We start from the raw sequence: 19,465 nt of genomic DNA on the forward strand, positions 1-19,465 counted from the left end.
CTTTCTGAATACTGAATACCTTATGGCAAGTACTTTAGAGATCAGGTTAATTAGATAATCTGTTTTACAGATACATTTTTATAAATAGCTGTGAATTGACAGATTACCAGTACAACTAGAACCTAACCTTGTTCTTGTGCCAGGGTTCTGGAAAGCGACCTGCCCTCCGTCGTGTGCCAGTCCTCTACTTGTCTTTGTGAATTCTAAAAGCGGAGACAATCAGGGAGTGAAATTCCTGCGAAGATTCAAGCAGTTGCTGAACCCTGCTCAGGTGTTTGACCTGATGAACGGAGGACCTCATTTAGGGTAAGAAGCTTCAGGTTTAAAGGGACTCTGTCACCTGAATTTGGAGGGAACAATCTTCAGCCATGGAGGCGGGGTTTTCGGGTGTTTGATTCACCCTTTCCTTACCCGCTGGCTGCATGCTGGCTGCAATATTGGATTGAAGTTCATTCTCTGTCCTCCATAGTACACGCCTGCGCAAGGCAAGATTGTCCAATAGTAGAAAAGTAGGTGCCTAATTATACAGAGTGTTTTTAAAATCTGCAACATGTCAATTCTTCCACCTTATTTGCAGGTTTTTTGTCACTCAAACAAAACCAATGAGAGCGTGCAAAAATAATGCAAAAAATGCAGCCAATGGGTTTTGCTATGTTTTGGTGAACGCAACTATTAAACATGTACTGCAGACAAACAGATTTAATCTGCACAAAAGAAACGCAACGTTTTGAACGTATCTTTTTTACTGCAAGAGAGACAGTTTTGGCTGCAGGAAAAAAAATGGTTAGAATCTCTGGGAATGAACATAGATTTAGACTCAGTCCATGAACCAATACTAAGGACAAAAGTTGCACAGTTATAAAAATAAATAAATAGATAAAAAAAAAACCCACCATTTTCTACCTTTTCTATAGGTTTCTATAAGATTGAATGTAATCCTCAGTGTTACATAGGCTCATGTGAGCTTCATGAACTTTTGTTTTTGTATTTCCTTCTTTTTTAGTTTACGATTATTTCAGAAATTTGATAATTTCCGAATTCTTGTATGTGGTGGCGATGGAAGTGTTGGCTGGGTTTTATCGGAGATAGATAAGCTTAGCTTGCATAAGCAGGTCAGTATGGAAACCTTTCACAGAATATTGTCCTGTGTTTAATTGTCCTATGTTATGCATGTTATGCTGTTTTCGAAGGGTGAGATGAAACGGTACGGCTGGTCATGCGGCCAAAGCTCCTCCCACACGTAGTGGCCAATGACCACACAATTGTGGTTGAAAATCATTCATCCATTGGACACTGCGGGTGGGTGGAGTTTCCACTGAACGCCTGGACACACTTTTTGATCTCATCCTAAAATTCCACAAACCCTTATAATAAGCCATAAGATTAACGTGAGAAGGTGTGACCATAGCTCAGTAATCTAAGCAAACAGTTCTTTACTCACCATTCCCAGGTCCAATGCAACGTGTCTGCCCTGTCTCTGGGGAGTGTGAGTAAAGCTCAGTTTGTTTTTCAAAACAATCCACAGCTGGGGGATAGGTATTTTCTGAATCTGGAAAACTCCTTAACCCCTTCCCGACCTTTGACGCATACGCTGCGTCATGAAAGTCGGTGCCATTCCGACCCATGACGCAGCGTGTGCGTCATGGCGGAATCGCGTCCTGCAGGCCGGGTGCAAGGGTTAACTGTAATTTCACCCGGCGTGCAGGGACAGGAGGAGTTGTACTTTAGCCCAGGGGGGGTGGCTTCACCCCCCCGTGGCTACGATCGCTCTGATTGGCTGTTGAAAGTGAAACTGCCAATCAGAGCGATTTGTAATATTTCACCTAAAAAACTGGTGAAATATTACAATCCAGCCATGGCCGATGTTGCAATATCATCGGCCATGGCTGGAAACACTAATGTGCCCCCATCCCACCCCACCGATCGCCCCCCCAGCCCCCCGATCTGTGGTCTGCTCCCCTCCGTCCTGTGCTCCCCTCCCCCGTCCTCCTTTCCGCTCCCCCGTGCTCCAATCCCACCCCCCGTGCTCCAATCCCACCCCCCGCACTCCGATCCACCCCCCCGCACTGCGATCCACCCCCCCGCAATCTGATCCACCCGCCCGCACACCGATCCACCCGCCCGCACACCGATCCACCCCCCCATGCTTTGATCCCTCCTCCCCGTGCTCCGACGCCCCCCCCCCGTGCCCTGATCCCCCCCCCCCTATACTTACCGAGCCTCCCGTGGTCCGTCCGTTTTCTTTCCTGGGCGCCGCCATCTTCCAAAATGGCGAGCACATGCGCAGTACGCCCGCCGAATCTGCCGGCCGGCAGATTCGTTCCAGAGTGAATTTTGATCACTGTGATAAAACCTCACAGTGATCAAAATAAAAAAAAACAGTAAATGACCCCCCCCTTTGTCACCCACATAGGTAGGGACAATAATAAAATAAAGAATTTTTTTTTTTTTTTTACCCCACTAAGGTTGGAGTTAGGGTTAGGGGTAGGGTTAGGGTTAGGAATGTGCACACGTATTCTGGTCCTCTGCGGATTTTTCCGCAGCGGATTTCATAAATCCGCAGTACTAATCCGCTGTGTATTTATCGCGGATTTACCGCGGTTTTTCTGCGCATTTCACTGCGGTTTTACAACTGCGATTTTCTATTGGAGCAGTTGTAAAACCGCTGCGGAATCCGCACAAAGAAGTACAGCGATTTTTGTTTCCCATAGGTTTACATTGAACTGTAAACTTATGGGAAACTGCTGCGGATCCGCAGCGTTTTCCGCAGCGTGTGCACATACCTTTAGAATTAGGCTATGTGCACACGGTGCGGATTTGGCTGCGGATCCGCAGCACTTCCATCAGGTTTACAGTACCATGTAAACATATGGAAAACCAAATCCGCTGTGCCCATGGTGCGGAAAATACCACGCGGAAACGCAGCGTTGTATTTTCCGCAGCATGTCAATTCTTTGTGCGGATTCCGCAGCGTTTTACACCTGTTCCTCAATAGGAATCCGCAGGTGAAATCCGCACAAAAAACACTGGCAATCTGCGGTAAATCCGCAGGTAAAACGCAGTGCCTTTTACCCGCGGATTTTTCAAAAATGGTGCTGAAAAATCTCATACGAATCCGCAACGTGGTTACATAGCCTTAGGGTTAGGGTTGGAATTAGGGTTGTGGTTAGGGTTAGGGGTGTGTTGGAGTTAGGGTTGTGATTAGGGTTACGGCTACAGTTGGGATAAGGGTTAGGGGTGTGGGGGGGTTAGTGTTGGAGTTAGAATTGAGGGGTTTCCACTGTTTAGGCACATCAGGGGGTCTCCAAACGCAACATGGCGCCACCAATGATTCCAGCCAATCTTGTATTCAAAAAGTCAAATGGTGCTCCCTCACTTCGAGCCCCGACGTGTGCCCAAACAGTGGTTTACCCCCACATATGGGGTACCAGCATACTCAGGACAAACTGCGCAACAATTACTGGAGTCCAATTTCTCCTGTTACCCTTGAGAAAATAAAAAATTGCTTGCTAAAACATCATTTTTGAGGAAAGAAAAATGATTTTTTATTTTCACGGCTCTGCGTTGTAAACATCTGTGAAGCATTTGGGGGTTCAAAGTGCTCACCACATATCTAGATAAGTTCCTTGGGGGGTCTAGTTTACAAAATGGGGTCACTTGTGGGGGGTTTCTACTGTTTAGGCACACCAGGGGCTCTGCAAACGCAACGTGATGTCCGCAGACCATTCCATCAAAGTCTGCATTTCAAAAGTCACTACTTCCCTTCTGAGCCCCGACGTGTGCCCAAACAGTGGTTTACCCCCACACATCGGGTATCAGCGTACTCAGGAGAAACTGGACAACAACTTTTGGGGTCCAATTTCTCCTGTTACCCTTGGGAAAATAAAAAATTCTGGGCTAAAAATTATTTTTGAGGAAAGAAAACGTATTTATTATTTTCACGGCTCTGCGTTATAAACTTCTGTGAAGCACTTGGGGGTTGAAAGTGCTCACCACATATCTAGATAAGTTCCTTTCGGGGTCTAGTTTCCAAAATGGGGTCACTTGTGGGGGGTTTCTACTGTTTAGGCACACCAGGGGCTCTGCAAACGCAACGTGACGCCCGCAGAGCATTCCATCAAAGTCTGCATTTCAAAACGTCACTACTTCACTTCCGAGCCCCAGCATGTGCCCAAACAGTGGTTTACCCCCACATATGGGGTATCAGCGTACTCAGGAGAAACTGGACAACAACTTTTGGGGTCAAATTTCTCCTGTTACCCTTGGGAAAATAAAAAATTGCGGGCTAAAAAATCATTTGGAGAAAATAATTTTTTTTTTTTATTTTCATGGCTCTGCGTTATAAACTTCTGTGAAGCACTTGAGGGTTCAGAGTGCTCACCACACGTCTAGATTAGTTCCTTTGGGGGTCTAGTTTCCAAAATGTGGTCATTTGTGGGGCATCTCCAATGTTTAGGCACACAGGGGCTCTCCAAACGCGACATGGTGTCCGCTAATGATTGGAACTAATTTTCCATTTAAAAAGCCAAATGGCATGCCTTCCCTTCTGAGCCCTGCCGTGCGCCCAAACAGTGGTTTACCCCCACATATGGGGTATCTGCGTACTCAGAACAAACTGGACAACAAAATTTGTGGTCCGATTTCTCCTATTACCGTTGGGAAAATAGGAAATTCCAGGCTAAAAAATCATTTTTGAGGAAAGAAAAATTATTTTTTATTTTCATGGCTCTGCGTTATAAACTTCTGTGAAGCACCTGGGGGTTTAAAGTGCTCAGTATGTATCTAGATAAGTTCCTTGTGGGGTCCAGTTTTCAAAATGGGGTCACTTGTGGGGGAGCTCCAATGTTTAGGCACACAGGGTCTCTCCAAACGCGACATGGTGTCCGCTAACGATGGAGATAATTTTTCATTCAAAAAGTCAAATGGCGCTCCTTCCCTCCCGAGCCTTACCATGTGCCCAAACAGTGGTTTACCCCCACATATGAGGTATCTGTGTACTCAGGAGAAATTGCCCAACAAATTTTAGGATCCATTTTATCCTGTTGCCCATGTGAAAATGAAAAAATTGAGGCTAAAAGAATTTTTTTGTGAAAAAAAAGTACTTTTTCATTTTTACGGATCAATTTGTGAAGCACCTGGGGGTTTAAAGTGCTCACTATGCATCTAGATAAGTTCCTTGGGGCGTCTAGTTTCCAAAATGGGGTCATTTGTGGGGGAGCTCCAATTTTTAGGCACACGGGGGCTCTCCAAATGTGACATGGTGTCCGCTAAAGAGTGCAGCCAATTTTTCATTCAAAAAGTCAAATGGCGCTCCTTCCCTTCCAAGCCCTGCCGTGCGCCCAAACAGTGGTTTACCCCCACATATGAGGTATCAGCGTACTCAGGACAAATTGGACAACAACTTTCGTGGTTCAGTTTCTCCTTTTACCATTGGGAAAATAAAAAAATTGTTGCTCAAAGATCATTTTTGTGACTAAAAAGTTAAATGTTCATTTTTTCCTTCCATGTTGCTTCTGCTGCTGTGAAGCACCTGAAGGGTTAATAAACTTCTGGAATGTGGTTTTGTGCACCTTGAGGGGTGCAGTTTTTAGAATGCTGTCACTTTTGGGTATTTTCAGCCATATAGACCCCTCAAACTGACTTCAAATGTGAGGTGGTCCCTAAAAAAAATGGTTTTGTAAATTTCGTTGTAAAAATGAGAAATCGCTGGTCAAATTTTAACCCTTATAACTTCCTAGCAAAAAAAAATTTTGTTTACAAAATTGTGCTGATGTAAATTAGACGTGTGGGAAATGTTATTTATTAACTATTTTGTGTCACATAACTCTCTGGTTTAACAAAAAAAAATTCAAAATGTGAAAATTGCAAAATTTTCAAAATTTTCGCCAAATTTCCATTTTTATCACAAATAAACACAGAATTTATTGACCTAAATTTACCACTAACATGAAGCCCAACGAGAAAACAATCTCAGAATCGCTAGGATCCGTTGAAGCGTTCCCGAGTTATTACCTCATAAAGGGACACTGGTCAGAATTGCAAAAAATGGCAAGGTCTTTAAGGTCAAAATAGGCTGGGTCATGAAGGGGTTAAATGCCTTTAGGGTAACACGATTAACCACATTGCCAAAATTATTACGTAATGGTTTGAGAAACATGATAAAGCATTCGGTGTATTGACTTGGCCTCTCCCATATCTCAAACAATCCAGGCGACAATCTGCAGGATGTTCTGTAAAGACAAGTCTTACAGGAATTTAAGGATCATCAGCTAAAATCTTAGTGCCAGATACCAAAAGACGCCTTTAGAGTTGTTAAAGGATCCATGCCTCCACAGGTCAGAGCTGTTTTGACTGTGTGGGAGTGGCACTTACACAATATTAGGCTTTTAATATTATAACTGATCGTGGTAATTGGGTTACCATTAACTGCTCACTCATGGCACTTGAGACTTTTCATGGGAAAATTTGAGACTGCGAACATCTTCTCCTGTTATTGGTCTGCCATTCATCTGAGATGAGCAAATTTCAGTAACAAGATCTTGTTTGATCACCTAAAGAGTGGCTTCCTTGCAAGTGTGAAAATGTGATCTCCCCTCAATAACCTGTTAAGTAAAAATGTTGTGGTTCATATTTGTCTTCATCTTAAAGGGAACCTGTCAGCAGGATTGTCACAGTAGCCTACAGATAGTGTCTGATCGGCGCCGTTATACTACGTACAATGTTACCTTGGTTGATGAAATCCGTCTTGTGGTTGTTTAATCTTTATTTTCAGTTTTGAGTTAATGATATTCCTGTGCTCCAGGGCAACCTGTGGGGGAAGGGTCTTCATGTGGTGCTCTGATTAGCAATTCATAATACAGACTGTTGACAGGTCACTGATCCCTCACTGACTTTCCCCTAGTTTACATAATGAATATATGTACATACTGCAAAAAAATGCCCTTCTGCAGGCGGGTGCCAGCCATAACACCAACACCTGTGCTGCAGTATAATCGCATGGCTACTGTTTTGTTAATAAATGTCCTCAAGGTTATCCTGAAGAGTATAAAGAAAATCAATTTTTAAATGGGGTCCGCCACACCTGCGCAGTAGCAGCTATCAGTGTATATAGAGATGATCCGATAGCTGCTATTGCGCAGGTGCTGGTGGCGCCATCATGCTAGAGAAGAAAAAAAAAGTCCTCCTCCAAGATGGTGCCGCCCGTGCAGTAGCAGCTGTTAACGATTTGTCACAAAGTACCTTGATTTATCCTATGGCACCGAAGAACTTTCCATTTTCAGACTTGAATTTAATTTTTCTTTCGTAATTTTAATCAATTAACCCTAATATTATTCACCCAAATGAGGTTCATGGCTAGTAGGGAACTGATTGATGACACTGATATAGCAAATATCCCTGAATACAGATTGTATGTCTTCAATGTCCACCTATTATGTAATGTAATCTTGTATGTGTCTAAATCCTTGTAACAATAGTGTCAACTAGGAGTCCTTCCCTTGGGTACTGGAAATGACCTGGCGCGGGTGCTCGGTTGGGGTGCTTCCTGTGATGATGATACACAGTTGCCTCAGATATTGGAGAAGTTGGAACGTGCAAGCACTAAAATGTTGGACAGGTAAGATTTTTGGGGGGGATTTGCCCCCAAGATCGTTATTTTATCTTTGTATATTACCCATCCTCAGTACCATTATAAATTACGCACAGTTAGCTGCTACTATTCTCGTGCTTCCTATGGTCTCCTTTCACCACAGTCAAGTAAATCTAATGTACAGACAAATCCGTTTCTGAGAAACGAGATCTGATTTAGACCTTTTTCTGCCAACCAGTGGCAGCTTCTCATGACATAAATAAGCGTGACAAAAGCCAACCGATGGCAAATATTTGTGGAAAAGTTCCGCCATGGTGGGTTTTTTAATCATTGTTGGGTTATTGATGATTAGTTAATGTTGAATTTGAGCTCAGTGTCCCAGACAAGGCTGCAAATCACATCTCTGATCTGAAACGGTCTGAATTAACGTTTTATCTTGTCGTTTTATCTTCTGGCCTTGTTGTTCAGGAAAACCCTTCGTAAACTAACCATTAATGACAAGCTAGTAAAAATATGTATGGCAAGTTGTGTAGTAGAGCTCTTTCTTGTGTTCAAACCTGTAAACTTATCACATGTTTCACACAATTGACTCCTATGTTTAATGTTCTTTGACATTTCTGATGTTCTCCTTAAAGTGTCTTGACATTTTATTTGCTGGATGTATGCAGAAGAGACAACAGGAGTTTTTAGGGCCGTACAGTTTGCTAAGGCTTTTTGGTCAGGGCTCAATTGAGATGATTTTTAAATAGTTTGGTTTAATGGACAAAAGTTGAAGAATTTCTGTTGTGCTGTATTTTACTACAAGCAGTGTGCTCAAGTTGGAAGATAAAAATAAAAGCAATGTAGAGAAGATAAACTGCGCGGCACTCACCCAAATAAAATTATCAGTAAACTTTATTCCAAGTTTTCAAACTGGTACAGTGTAGTAGTCATTAGAAACCTGCATGGTACAGACGACAGCCGTTTCGCGCCCAGCTGGCACTTGTTTTTGGTCTCTCTACATATACAAGCTCATATTGCTGGAGTGTTTATACATCTGAGCACCACTCCGAATTTTGGTGATAACTGTTTATGCTATATGCCTGTATTTCTCCTCAAACCTGATTGAAGATAAAAATAAATGTATATCAAAACTATCGCCTTTCTTCAGTTGAGCTGGAGACACAACTCCCATTCTAGCCTTTTATTAATTTATTACTATTAAGGGCTGCTTCTTGGTTTCCTCTTTGCGAGGTTCTGTGTAGAGAAGGTCTCCGACTCTTCAAAAGAAAATCAGGTTTTGCTGACATTTCCCATTAGTGGATATGTCGTTGGCTTGTTTAGAATTGGTTTTAATCCTGGTTGTAAAATGATTAGTTTCGAAGCTAACTTGGTCCCTTCATCAGGCAGATACACCAATGATCTTACATCAGGTTCTGCAAGACATAATACTCCATATGGAATGTTCCTTAGTCATTACTAAGTGTCACAGCGTCTTATGGCTCTTGCAGCAAAGCAAACATTGTGCAGAAAGCGAAGCTAGAAATTCCCACTGCTAGAATGTGCCAAAGTGAACTGCAGCAGGTTTTTATGATCACTACTTGCTACACTACCTTATGTGAAGAGCTTTCTTTGGAAATTGTAGAATTAAGAGAATGTATTGTAAGTAATGGCTGTATGACCTGCATGCCACTCTACAGAAGGTGATTTTTATCGCAGGTGGAGTATAATGTCGTATGAGTTGAAGTTGCCATCAAAAACCTCAATACTTCCCATATCTCCAGAAGAGGAGTCTGAGGAGTGTCAAGTAAATGTTCGCTTATCTTATCTTTTCTTATTTTCAGTATCGTTCCTTCTATTAAACTATTGTCTTCCGTTTTGATAACATTCTACATTTATGTGTTTTAAGAAACATTTTATATACCGTATTTTTCGCTTTGTAAGACGCTCCGGATTATAAGACGCACCCCAAATTTTGAGGAGAAAAATAGGAAAAAACTTTTTTTTAATAAATTGGTGGGGCGTCTTATAATCCATGCGTCTTATTACTTACCAGGGGTTGTGGCTGTGGTGGATCAGGGTCCCAGGGTCGTTGCTGGAGGCAGGAGTGGAGCATTGCTGCAGGCTGGGATGAGGGGGTCTGCAGGGGGCTCCTGTGCTGCAGGGGGGCTCCTGTGCTGCAAGCTGGGATGAGGGGTCTGCAGGGGGGCTCCTGTGCTGCAGGGCTGTCTCCGATGCTGCGGGGGGCTCTGGCAACATTCTGTGAAAGGCCAGAGCCCCCGGCAGTTCGTCCATGCGTTCCTGTATGACTGACTCCGGGAAAATGGCCGCCGGAATCTCGAGAGATGAGATCTCAGCGCTGAAATCTCATCTCCCGAGATTCCGACGGCCATTTTCCCGGAGTCAGTCATACTGGAACTAACTCCGGGAAAATGGCCGCCGGAATCTCGAGAAATGAAATCTCAGCGCTGAAATCTCATCTCCCGAGATTCCGGCGGCCATTTTCCCGGAATTAGTTATACTGGAACGCATGGACGAACTGCCGGGGGGCTCTGGTCTTTCACAAAATGTCGCCAGAGCCCCCCGCAGCACCGGAGCCTCCAGCATCACCCGGGGCAGCAGCGGACAACCCCGGCAGTGGCGGCGGACAACTGCGGCAGCAGGCGGTAGCGGCGGCGGACACCCCCTCATCCCAGCCTGTAATGGTAAGCGGTATATCCGCTTTGTTAGACGCACCCACATTTCCCCCCCAAATTTGGGGGAAATAAAGTGCGTCTTACAAAGCGGAAAATACGGTAATTGACTTTCTGGCAAATTTCTCGTGTAGTTTTGTGTGTGTACGAAATTAGTTATTCCTAGTATTAGTAGAAAACAGCAAAAGGTTGAAACCAACCACAATATTTATTAAAGCCAAGGGTACCCAAAAATATGAATGTAAATAGCACAATAAAGGGACCTAAAACATAACATTTAATATACTAGTTAAAAATGACATAACCCAATACACACAGACAAACCTGTATAATACCAACAGTTGGTCAAACAGTTATCCAAGGAAATCACAGAGAAACAGTACTTAAAGCAGAAAAATACTCAAATATACAACTGCTTCTCCTGCTAGCATGTCCTTACCCAAAGCTCCAAAAAAACGGCTGAAGGAGGGTATATAATAATGGTGCTATTTGTACCTGTGTGCTTTTGCTCAGAAATGTGACATCAAAACAGTATCATCAATTCTCACTGTATCTGCAAAAGTCACTAACACAAAAAATGCACCATAAAGTATGGAACAATCTCACCTGTTCCTGAAGAAGCCATACAAAGGATGCACTCCACCACTCAGTTTGAAACAGTTTCCACCCAGGATAGAAAGTATTGATGGCTGGGTATTCCATCATACAAGACTGCTACCTGACCTTCATATCCCCTGATGAGTTCCTTTACCCGGAATGTAACGCATAGGGAGGTGGTCCTGAATAAGAAATAGTCTATGGAGTGTTATACCGAATTTCTGAATCTCCTAAATGACTGAGTGGTGGAGTGCATCCTTTGTATGGCTTCTTCAGGAACGGGTGAGATTGTTCCATACTTTATGGTGCATTTTTTGTGTTAGTGACTTTTGCAGATGCAGTGAGAATTTATGATACTGTTTTGATGTCACATTTCTGAGCAAAAGCACACAGGTACAAATAGCATCATTATTATATACCCTCCTTCAGCCGTTTTTTTTGAGCTTTGGGTAAGGACATGCTAGCAGGAGAAGCAGTTGTATATTTGATTATTTTTCTGCTTTAAGTACCGTTTCTCTGTGATTTCCTTGGATAACTGTTTGACCAACTGTTGGTATTATACATGTTTGTCTGTGTGTATTGGGTTATGTCATTTTTAACTAGTATATTAAATGTTATGTTTTAGGTCCCTTTATTGTGCTATTTACATTCCTAGTATTACCATAATTGTTCTATTGTCTTGCTGTGTCTAAGAATAATTATTTAACCCGTGCAAAGAATACGCAGGACTCAACAAGTAGAAGTATGTTAATCACTTTTTATTTATGCATTAGATAAAAAAGGGTATTAAACATACATGGTCAGACCCAGCTAGGTGACCGTAAATATACATCATATTTCATGTAGTATAGATAGCACTCATAATAATATGTAGGGACAATGAAATAAAATAATAATCATAAGCCTATACAGTCTATTCACTGAGGATGGGTACCGTATGTAAGAAGGTATCATTTAAAATAGAGAGTGAAAAAAGGAGGCATTATAAGAAAGCACAAAGTGCATCCTCAGTGGTGACAGTACATGATCACCTAGAAAACTGCTGTTTTACTGCTCTCAGTACACATTATAATGGGTGCACTTGTCATTTGTAAGGATTTTACTCCGGATTCCTCATGGTTACTTGTTCTGTTTGACCCTACAATTTATTGTACTATCTTTAGTATATTAAGTATGATACTAAGGATTCTGGTCGCCTACCATTGCATGTTTTTATATTTCTTTTAATGATTACCGTAATAAAAAGTGATTTTTTTTAAATTATTATTCTACTTGTAAAGTTTTGCAAGTTATTTGCATTAGTATTCCATATTTTTGTGCATTTGGAACTTTACACCCAGCTGCGGGATACTAATGTAGATTTAGTTTACTAATTAAACAAATGGAAAAGTGTATCTGCTGGATAATATATGCTGTGGATATTCTCCAGTGTGTGGGCGTGACTTCTTAAAGGGAACCTGTCACCCCGAAAATCGCGGGTGAGGTAATCCCACCGGCATCAGGGGCTTATCTGCAGCATTCTGTAATGCTGTAGATAAGCCCCTGATGTTACCTGAAAAAGGAGAAAAAGACGTTATATTATACTCACCCAGGGGCGGTCCCGCTGCTGGTCAGGTCGGATGGGCGTCTCCGGTCCGCTGCGGCGCCTCCTATCTTCTTTCCATGACGTCCTCTTCTGATCTTCAGCCACGGCTCCGGCGCAGGCATACTTTGCTCTGCCCTCTTGAGGGCAGAGGATAGTACTGCAGTGCGCAGGCGCCGGAAAGGTCAGAGGCCCGGCGCCTGCGCACTGCAGTACTTTGTCTGCCCTCAACAGGGCAGAGCAAAGTACGCCTGCGCCGGAGCCATGGCTAAAGATCAGAAGAGGACGTCATGGAAAGAAGATAGGAGGCGCCGCAGCGGACCGGAGACGCCCATCCGACCTGACCAGCAGCGGAACCGCCCCTGGGTGAGTATAATATAACGTCTTTTTCTCCTTTTTCAGGTAACATTGGGGGCTTATCTACAGCATTACAGAATGCTGCAGATAAGCCCCTGATGCCGGTGGGATTACCTCACCCGCGATTTTCGGGGTGACAGGTTCCCTTTAAAATCTCATTTACATTGCTGCTTTTGTATAATACAGTGATTTTTTTTTTTTGGGGGGGTAAATTTCAAAGGGCAGAAAGTCTACTACATATGTACCCCATTGGAATGTACCGTACCTTTTTAAAAGGCTTTCTGACTTCACCACTCTGCATGCTATTGTCGTGCTAGTGCTAAAAATGATAAAATCAGACCGTATTTAGCCATCTTCTCCATCTCTGCTGCTGCCCCAGTTATTGTTTGCCGGATGGACCAGTGACGTGATGCCAATATACCTGTAGCCAGTCACTGGGCTCAGCATCAGCAGCTCTACTGATGACCTTCTGCAGGGGATAAACAATCATTGGGATCAGCGGCTGGCATCATATAGTTGGTAGAAAACCGAAGCCCAGTGACTGGCTGCAGTGCTGTAGACGTGACTTCACAGCTTCAATCACTGCAGCAGCAGAGGAGACATAGTGATGGACCTGGTGAGGGTGAATGATTTTATTATTTTAACAGAAGCAAGCTGATGGCACGCAGAAGGGGAGAGCCAGAAAGCCCATTTTTAACTCCAGAATGCTCACAGTATGCATTCTTGACTACTCTGAAAAATTAGATATTAAATATATTTCGAACAAAGTGTTGGTTTGCTTAATTGATGTTGAATATTGATTACATTTGTATTTTATGTCAATTTGTTCAGATCTCTGCGTATGAAGACTCGGTGGCCACTCACCTAGCAAAGATTCTTAATTCGGACAAGCATTCCGTAGTCATATCCTCTGCAAAGTGAGTCACTTGTTCATCCACTAGTATGGTGTGGATAGTATTGCCCCACAAACCTTCCAATTAAAAAACAATCGGAAATCCAGATTCTTACAGAAATTTGGGTGTTTTTATCAATAAAGGAAGGTTTGTCTAGGAAAATATGGCTGCTTCTAAAGAGCAAAATTAACAATCCTGCAATTCTCATAGGCATTGGGGGTCTTTTAGACTCATATTTCCTTGGGGGTCTTTTAGACTCGTATTTCCTTTCCTTTCAGGAAGAGTGTACTGCGGTTTCCTTATCATGTGCATTTCCTGAAAGAACAGAAAGTACCAGTATGAGAAATGTTCCAGTGGCCAGTGTGAAATTGCAGAAAATGTATTATTCTATGTGTAATAAAGATTGTGATATGGGGAAAAAATTGCCGTCCCCAAAAAGTAAATTTAATATAAAAACGTGATTTAAACAATAGTTCATTTTCTGAGGACACATTTTCCAAGTCTTACATTATACGTACTAATACGATCTAACCTTCTATTTATGTCTAATGAGTTTTAACTTCTGTTCTTACAAAATAATTTTCTTCATTTTCTCCCATGTTAAATTTGAAAACCATACCTGATCACGTCAGTAATCACCCACACTTTAACTAACCCCCACAATTTTTTATACGTCAGTATATCTAAAGGGCATGTTCAACTTTTGCTCAGCATTAGGCAATTATGAGGAGTAATTTTAAGGTTTTTTTTTGTTTCAAATAAATCTATATCCAGTCCCTGTCAAAATCTATAAATATTCTGAGAAAACCTTTTAAGTGTAGTACACAGCCTTGTATATGCACGTGCAGTGGTGTTTCCAGGCATGATTGCTTTATTTGGGAATGGACAGGAATGAGATATTTAAGGATTTTCCCTTATTTCTGCTTATTTCTGCTCAGTAGTGGAAAGTGAGGCAAAATCATAACTGGAACAATGCTCTGTACAATTGTCTAATGCGGTCTAAAAATGAACCTAATTTTTGCTGTGTTTATTGTATTTCTTTATCAAGGGTTTTGTGTGAGACTGTAAAAGATTTTGTGGCAAAAGTTGGTAAGACCTATGAGAAACCACTGGAGAATTCAGAGGACGCAGAAGTGATGGCAGTGAAAGTAAGTATTGTTTTTGTCCTAATATTTCTGACGTTACAGTCCGCTATACACATTAGATAATGGTCTGCCGAACAGTCATTCAGTAGATAGCCACCTCTGCCGTCTCTTCCGTAGACAGAAGCTCTTGTTCAGCCAAGTTCTCCTGTCTGCTGTATAAGAAAGCTATCGCCAGACATGTCTGACTGCGTCCAGACAAAGCGAATGGCAGTCCAATATCAAATATGCCCAATCAACATTTTTCCTGACAATCACTTGTCAGGGCGCCCATACATAGTAGATTGATGGCCAAACCCGTCGATATCTGTGAGTTTCGCCAACATTAGTCTACAGTGTATGGTAGGATTTAGAATTGTGCACAGGTTACAATTAAATAAACTACAAGCAATTCTCTTTTTACATTCTACATTGCTTTGACAACTGAGGCACCCATAATAACGTAGCATTTCTCTACACCTAATGTCACATAGGACCAAACGTAATACTTTGAAAGATCCGGTAATCATTCACATTTGCGTTCTTTTTCTTTGAATTTCTCGATATTCCTAAAGCAAAGTATAGCACTACAGACTGTACTGTTCTGGCTGTAAAGTATGCTGGAATTGCAGATTAATTTTTATTAAAGTCATCTGGAACTGGCAAGGTTTATAATGATCCTTTATTAAAAAAAATTAGTGAAGAGAACTGGTTATTGTATAGCATAGTGGAAGGTAGGAGAAGAAGGAAGAGCGGAGCAGAATGATAAGGTTTGTGGGAAACAGTTCAAAATAACTTGTATTTTTTTCAATGAATTCCCTATAATTTGTATGCATATAATGTATATAACCATATATAGAACCAGTGGGTGGTCATACTAGTGATTTTGAGCTATTTCTGCATGCACAGTCATACAGACTATCCATCACTGAATACGACCGCCCACTGGACTCATATACATACAAAACACTAGTGATTTAAATTAAGAAAATGCAAGTTTTACAGAAAATTCTTCTACACACTTGTATATTAATTTGATTAGCTCCTCCTCTATAACATTCTCCTTGAATATCACATACCATTTTCAACATAACCAGTTCCTTTTAGCAAAGCCATGACTCTGGTGTGAGCGGAGCCATAGTCAATTAGCTTAAAACTCCCACATAATTGGATTTGATTTTAAGAAATTTGAGTTTGTTGCCATTCAGAAATGTTCAAAAGGGTAAAAATAACAAAAATCTGTGGAATATAAGGTGCAGCCCAACCGCAATTTAGCATAGTCCCTAAAGGATGGTGCATAATACTGCATAATTGTCACTTTGCCACATAGCACTTCAGGTTCCATGATCATGTAAAATGTGGAAGCGAGCTGGTATATCTCATGAGTTCAGAATATTGTTATTAATTGCAATCTGGTCAGGTAATCTGGTCCATCATCAGAGTTGATTGTGATATTTGTGTTTTAGTGTTCCACATTGAATGAAAAGCTGGATCTGCTACTTCAGACCCTTCATGCAGAAGCTCAGGCAGCGCCGTTGTTGGCACATTTAACACCACCCATTGTTGAGGAGGAAGTAGAGGAAGAATTCTCCAGTGAAGACTCCCTCTCTGAGAGCAAGGAGCAGTTGACAGACAGCATAGCAAAGTCTTCCACGCCAAAGCTCTTCAAACCGCGGGAGCAACTCATGCTGCGAGCAAACAGCTTGAAAAAAGCAGTCAGGCAGATCATAGAACAAGCTGAAAAGGGTGGGTGTTATGTTGGGTCTGCAATATTATAATGAAATGTGTCATGAGAAAATCTTGGAAGTGTATTTTAAGCTTCTCTAAAATTGGCTTTCTACTAATATACATATTACCTACTCAGGCCTCGTATAACATGCCAGATATTTCGAAGGCACATAACACAGAATGCTCTGGTGACTTGCTGAATAAAGTGAAATTTCGTTGGTTGGAAACCCTCGCTCTGATTGACATTTTAGTATGTAGCAGTGCTGATGATATTCATCGTTCTAATTGTTCTCCGCATTACGGGAGCCAAGCTGCAGACTGGTTTTAGTTACTCTAATAACTTCCATGAAACAATGTAATGTCTGAGGAATGTTATTTATTTATTTTTAAATTGTCATTTGTTTTCATGCATTACACCGTCTCACAAATCATGGTAGATTGCTTACATAGTAATGGCAGAATACCATTAGTATAGGACAGCACTGTGAAATTGTCATAAAGGGAAAAAATGGGGAGTACGAAGATCCTTAGCTTAGAGGTCTGTATAGTCTGCTTTTCACCCAGCTGAACAGGACACCAGGGAGGAGCATTTTCACAGTTTACACAAAGCACTCTTCTCCCCTTCTGCTCTTCCCAAATGTCCTTTTCAGCTAAACACTAGGGCACAGAAAATAGACAATCCAAACTGTGCTTCATAGACAAGTATGCTGCCCACAGTTTCTTCAGAATCCACAAATGCCGCACACATTTTCCCAGCATGTGATGTAGGTGTGACTGGTTTGCAATCCGGGCTCATGCACGCTTATGAATATATGTATGTAAGTGTGCATGTATATAATACATCGTTGAAACCAGAAGTTTACATACACTATATAAAAAGACACATATGCATGTTTTTCTCAATATCTGACATGAAATCAGAACAAACCTTTCCCATTTAGGTCAATTAGGATTATTATTATAATTAATTTGCCAAATACCAGAATGAGAGAATGTTTTAAGGTATTTGTATTACTTACTGCAATGTCTAAAGTTTACATACACTAAGATTACTATGCCTTTAAACAATTCTGGACTGCCCATTTGATGATGTCATGTGTTTGGAAGCTTTTGGCAACATCTGAGACACACCTGTGGATGTATTTTAATGCACACCTGAAACATACTGCTGCTTTGTGTAGCATCATGGGAAAATCTCAAGAAATCAGCCAGATATGTCAGTAAAAAGATGTATTGTTGGTCACTAAGTGGTTAAGGCATTTTTATTACTTACTGCAAAGTCAAAAGTTTACATACATTTCATTAGTATTTGGTACCATTAAACTGAATGACTTGGGTCAAACATTTTGGATATCCTTCCACAAGCTTCTCACAATAGTTGGTTGGAATTTGGGCATTTTCTCTCTCTCTCTCACTCTCTCACTCTCTCTCTCTCTCTCTCATTATTCTGGCATTTGGCAAATATTCATAATTATGGTAAGCCTAGTTGACCTAAAATAGGAAAGGTTTATTCTGATTTCACGTCAGATATTGAGAAAAACATGTGTACAGTGGGTACGAAAAGTATTCAGACACCTTTTAAATTTTTCTCTCTTTGTTTCATTGCATTCATTTGGTAAATTCAAAAAAGTTCATTTTTTTTCTCATTAATGTACACTCTGCCCCCCATCTTGACTGAAAAACCAGAAATGTAGTAATTTTTGCAAATGTATTAAAAAAGAAAAACTGAACTATAACATGGTCATTAGTATTCAGACCCTTTGCTCAGTAGTGAGTAGAAGCTCCCTTTTGAGCTAGTACAGCCATGAGTCGTCTTGGGAATGATGCAACAAGTTTTTCACACCTGGATTTGGGTATCCTCTGCCATTCTTCCTTGCAGATCCTCTCTAGTTCCGTCAGGTTAGATGGTGAACGTTGGTGGACAGCCATTTTCAGGTCTCTCCAGAGATGCTCAAAGATGCTCAATTGGGTTTAGGTCAGGGCTCTGGCTGGGCCAGTCAAGAATGGTGACAGAGTTGCACTGAAGCCACTCCTTTGTTATTTTAACTGTGTGCTTATGGTCATTGTCTTGTTGGAAGGTGAACCAAAAAGGTCTATCTTTGTCTCATCAGACCAGAGAATCTTATTTCTCATAGTCTTGGAGTCCTTCATGTGTTTTTTAGCAAACTCTATGCGGGCTGTCATATGTCTTGCACTGAGGAGAGGCTTCCGTTGGGCCACTCTGCCATAAAGGCCCGACTGGTGGAGGGCTGCAGTGATAGTTGACTTTGTGGAACTTTCTCCCATCTCCCTACTGCATCACTGGAGCTCAGCCACAGGGATCTTGGGGTTCTTCTTTACCTCTCTCATCAAGGCTCTTTTCCCACGATAGCTCTGTTTGGCTGGACGGCCAGGTCTAGGAAGACTTCTGGTGGTCCCATACTTCTTCCATTTAAGGATTATGGAGGCCACTGTGCTCTTAGGAACCTTGAGTACTGCAGTAATTCTGTTGTAACCTTTGCCAGATCTGTGCCTTGCCACAATTTTGTGTCTCTTCTACATTTCTGTTTTTTCAGTCAAGATGGGGTGCAGCGTGTACATTAATGTGAAAAAAAAAAATAGAATTAGACTTAGACGGTTTCTAGGAACCTTCCACGACAGCATAGAAGGATGTCTCCATTCCCTAATGGGGGACAGGAAGCACAAAGAGGTTTAAAGGCCCCTCCTACCTCCAAATCGCCAGTGTCTTTCCTGTCCCCCATGGGGCATGGAGAGGTTGTTCTATGCTACGTGGCCGGTGACTGTGGCATACCTGTGCTTTAACCAGGAAGTGGTGGTCGTTGGCTATGCCTTCCTCCACATCTTGCGCTGCTCCCGTCTCCTCCGGACTCGGGACCTGTTCTGGCCCACCCGTGCCTCATTGAGGTAAAGCGGGCCAGTGATCCCGG

General features: G+C 41.9%; 1 protein-coding gene across 4 annotated transcripts in view; it reads left to right on the top strand.

Annotated features, from left to right (window-relative positions):
• The window catches only part of DGKH (diacylglycerol kinase eta), a 374,433-nt gene that overhangs the window by 288,339 nt on the left and 66,629 nt on the right, over positions 1-19,465 (top strand). For all 4 annotated transcript variants that reach the window (XM_069758220.1, XM_069758222.1, XM_069758219.1 and 1 more), the window contains 7 exons: positions 144-306; positions 1,004-1,112; positions 7,476-7,615; positions 9,287-9,374; positions 13,628-13,713; positions 14,738-14,837; positions 16,277-16,556. In XM_069758220.1, coding sequence (XP_069614321.1) covers positions 144-306; positions 1,004-1,112; positions 7,476-7,615; positions 9,287-9,374; positions 13,628-13,713; positions 14,738-14,837; positions 16,277-16,556 — 966 coding nt within the window. The remainder of the gene's footprint in view (positions 1-143; positions 307-1,003; positions 1,113-7,475; positions 7,616-9,286; positions 9,375-13,627; positions 13,714-14,737; positions 14,838-16,276; positions 16,557-19,465) is intronic.

Source organism: Ranitomeya imitator, chromosome 3 (assembly GCF_032444005.1).
Source record: "Ranitomeya imitator isolate aRanImi1 chromosome 3, aRanImi1.pri, whole genome shotgun sequence".
In the NCBI taxonomy this organism is placed as follows: Eukaryota; Metazoa; Chordata; class Amphibia; order Anura; family Dendrobatidae; genus Ranitomeya; species Ranitomeya imitator.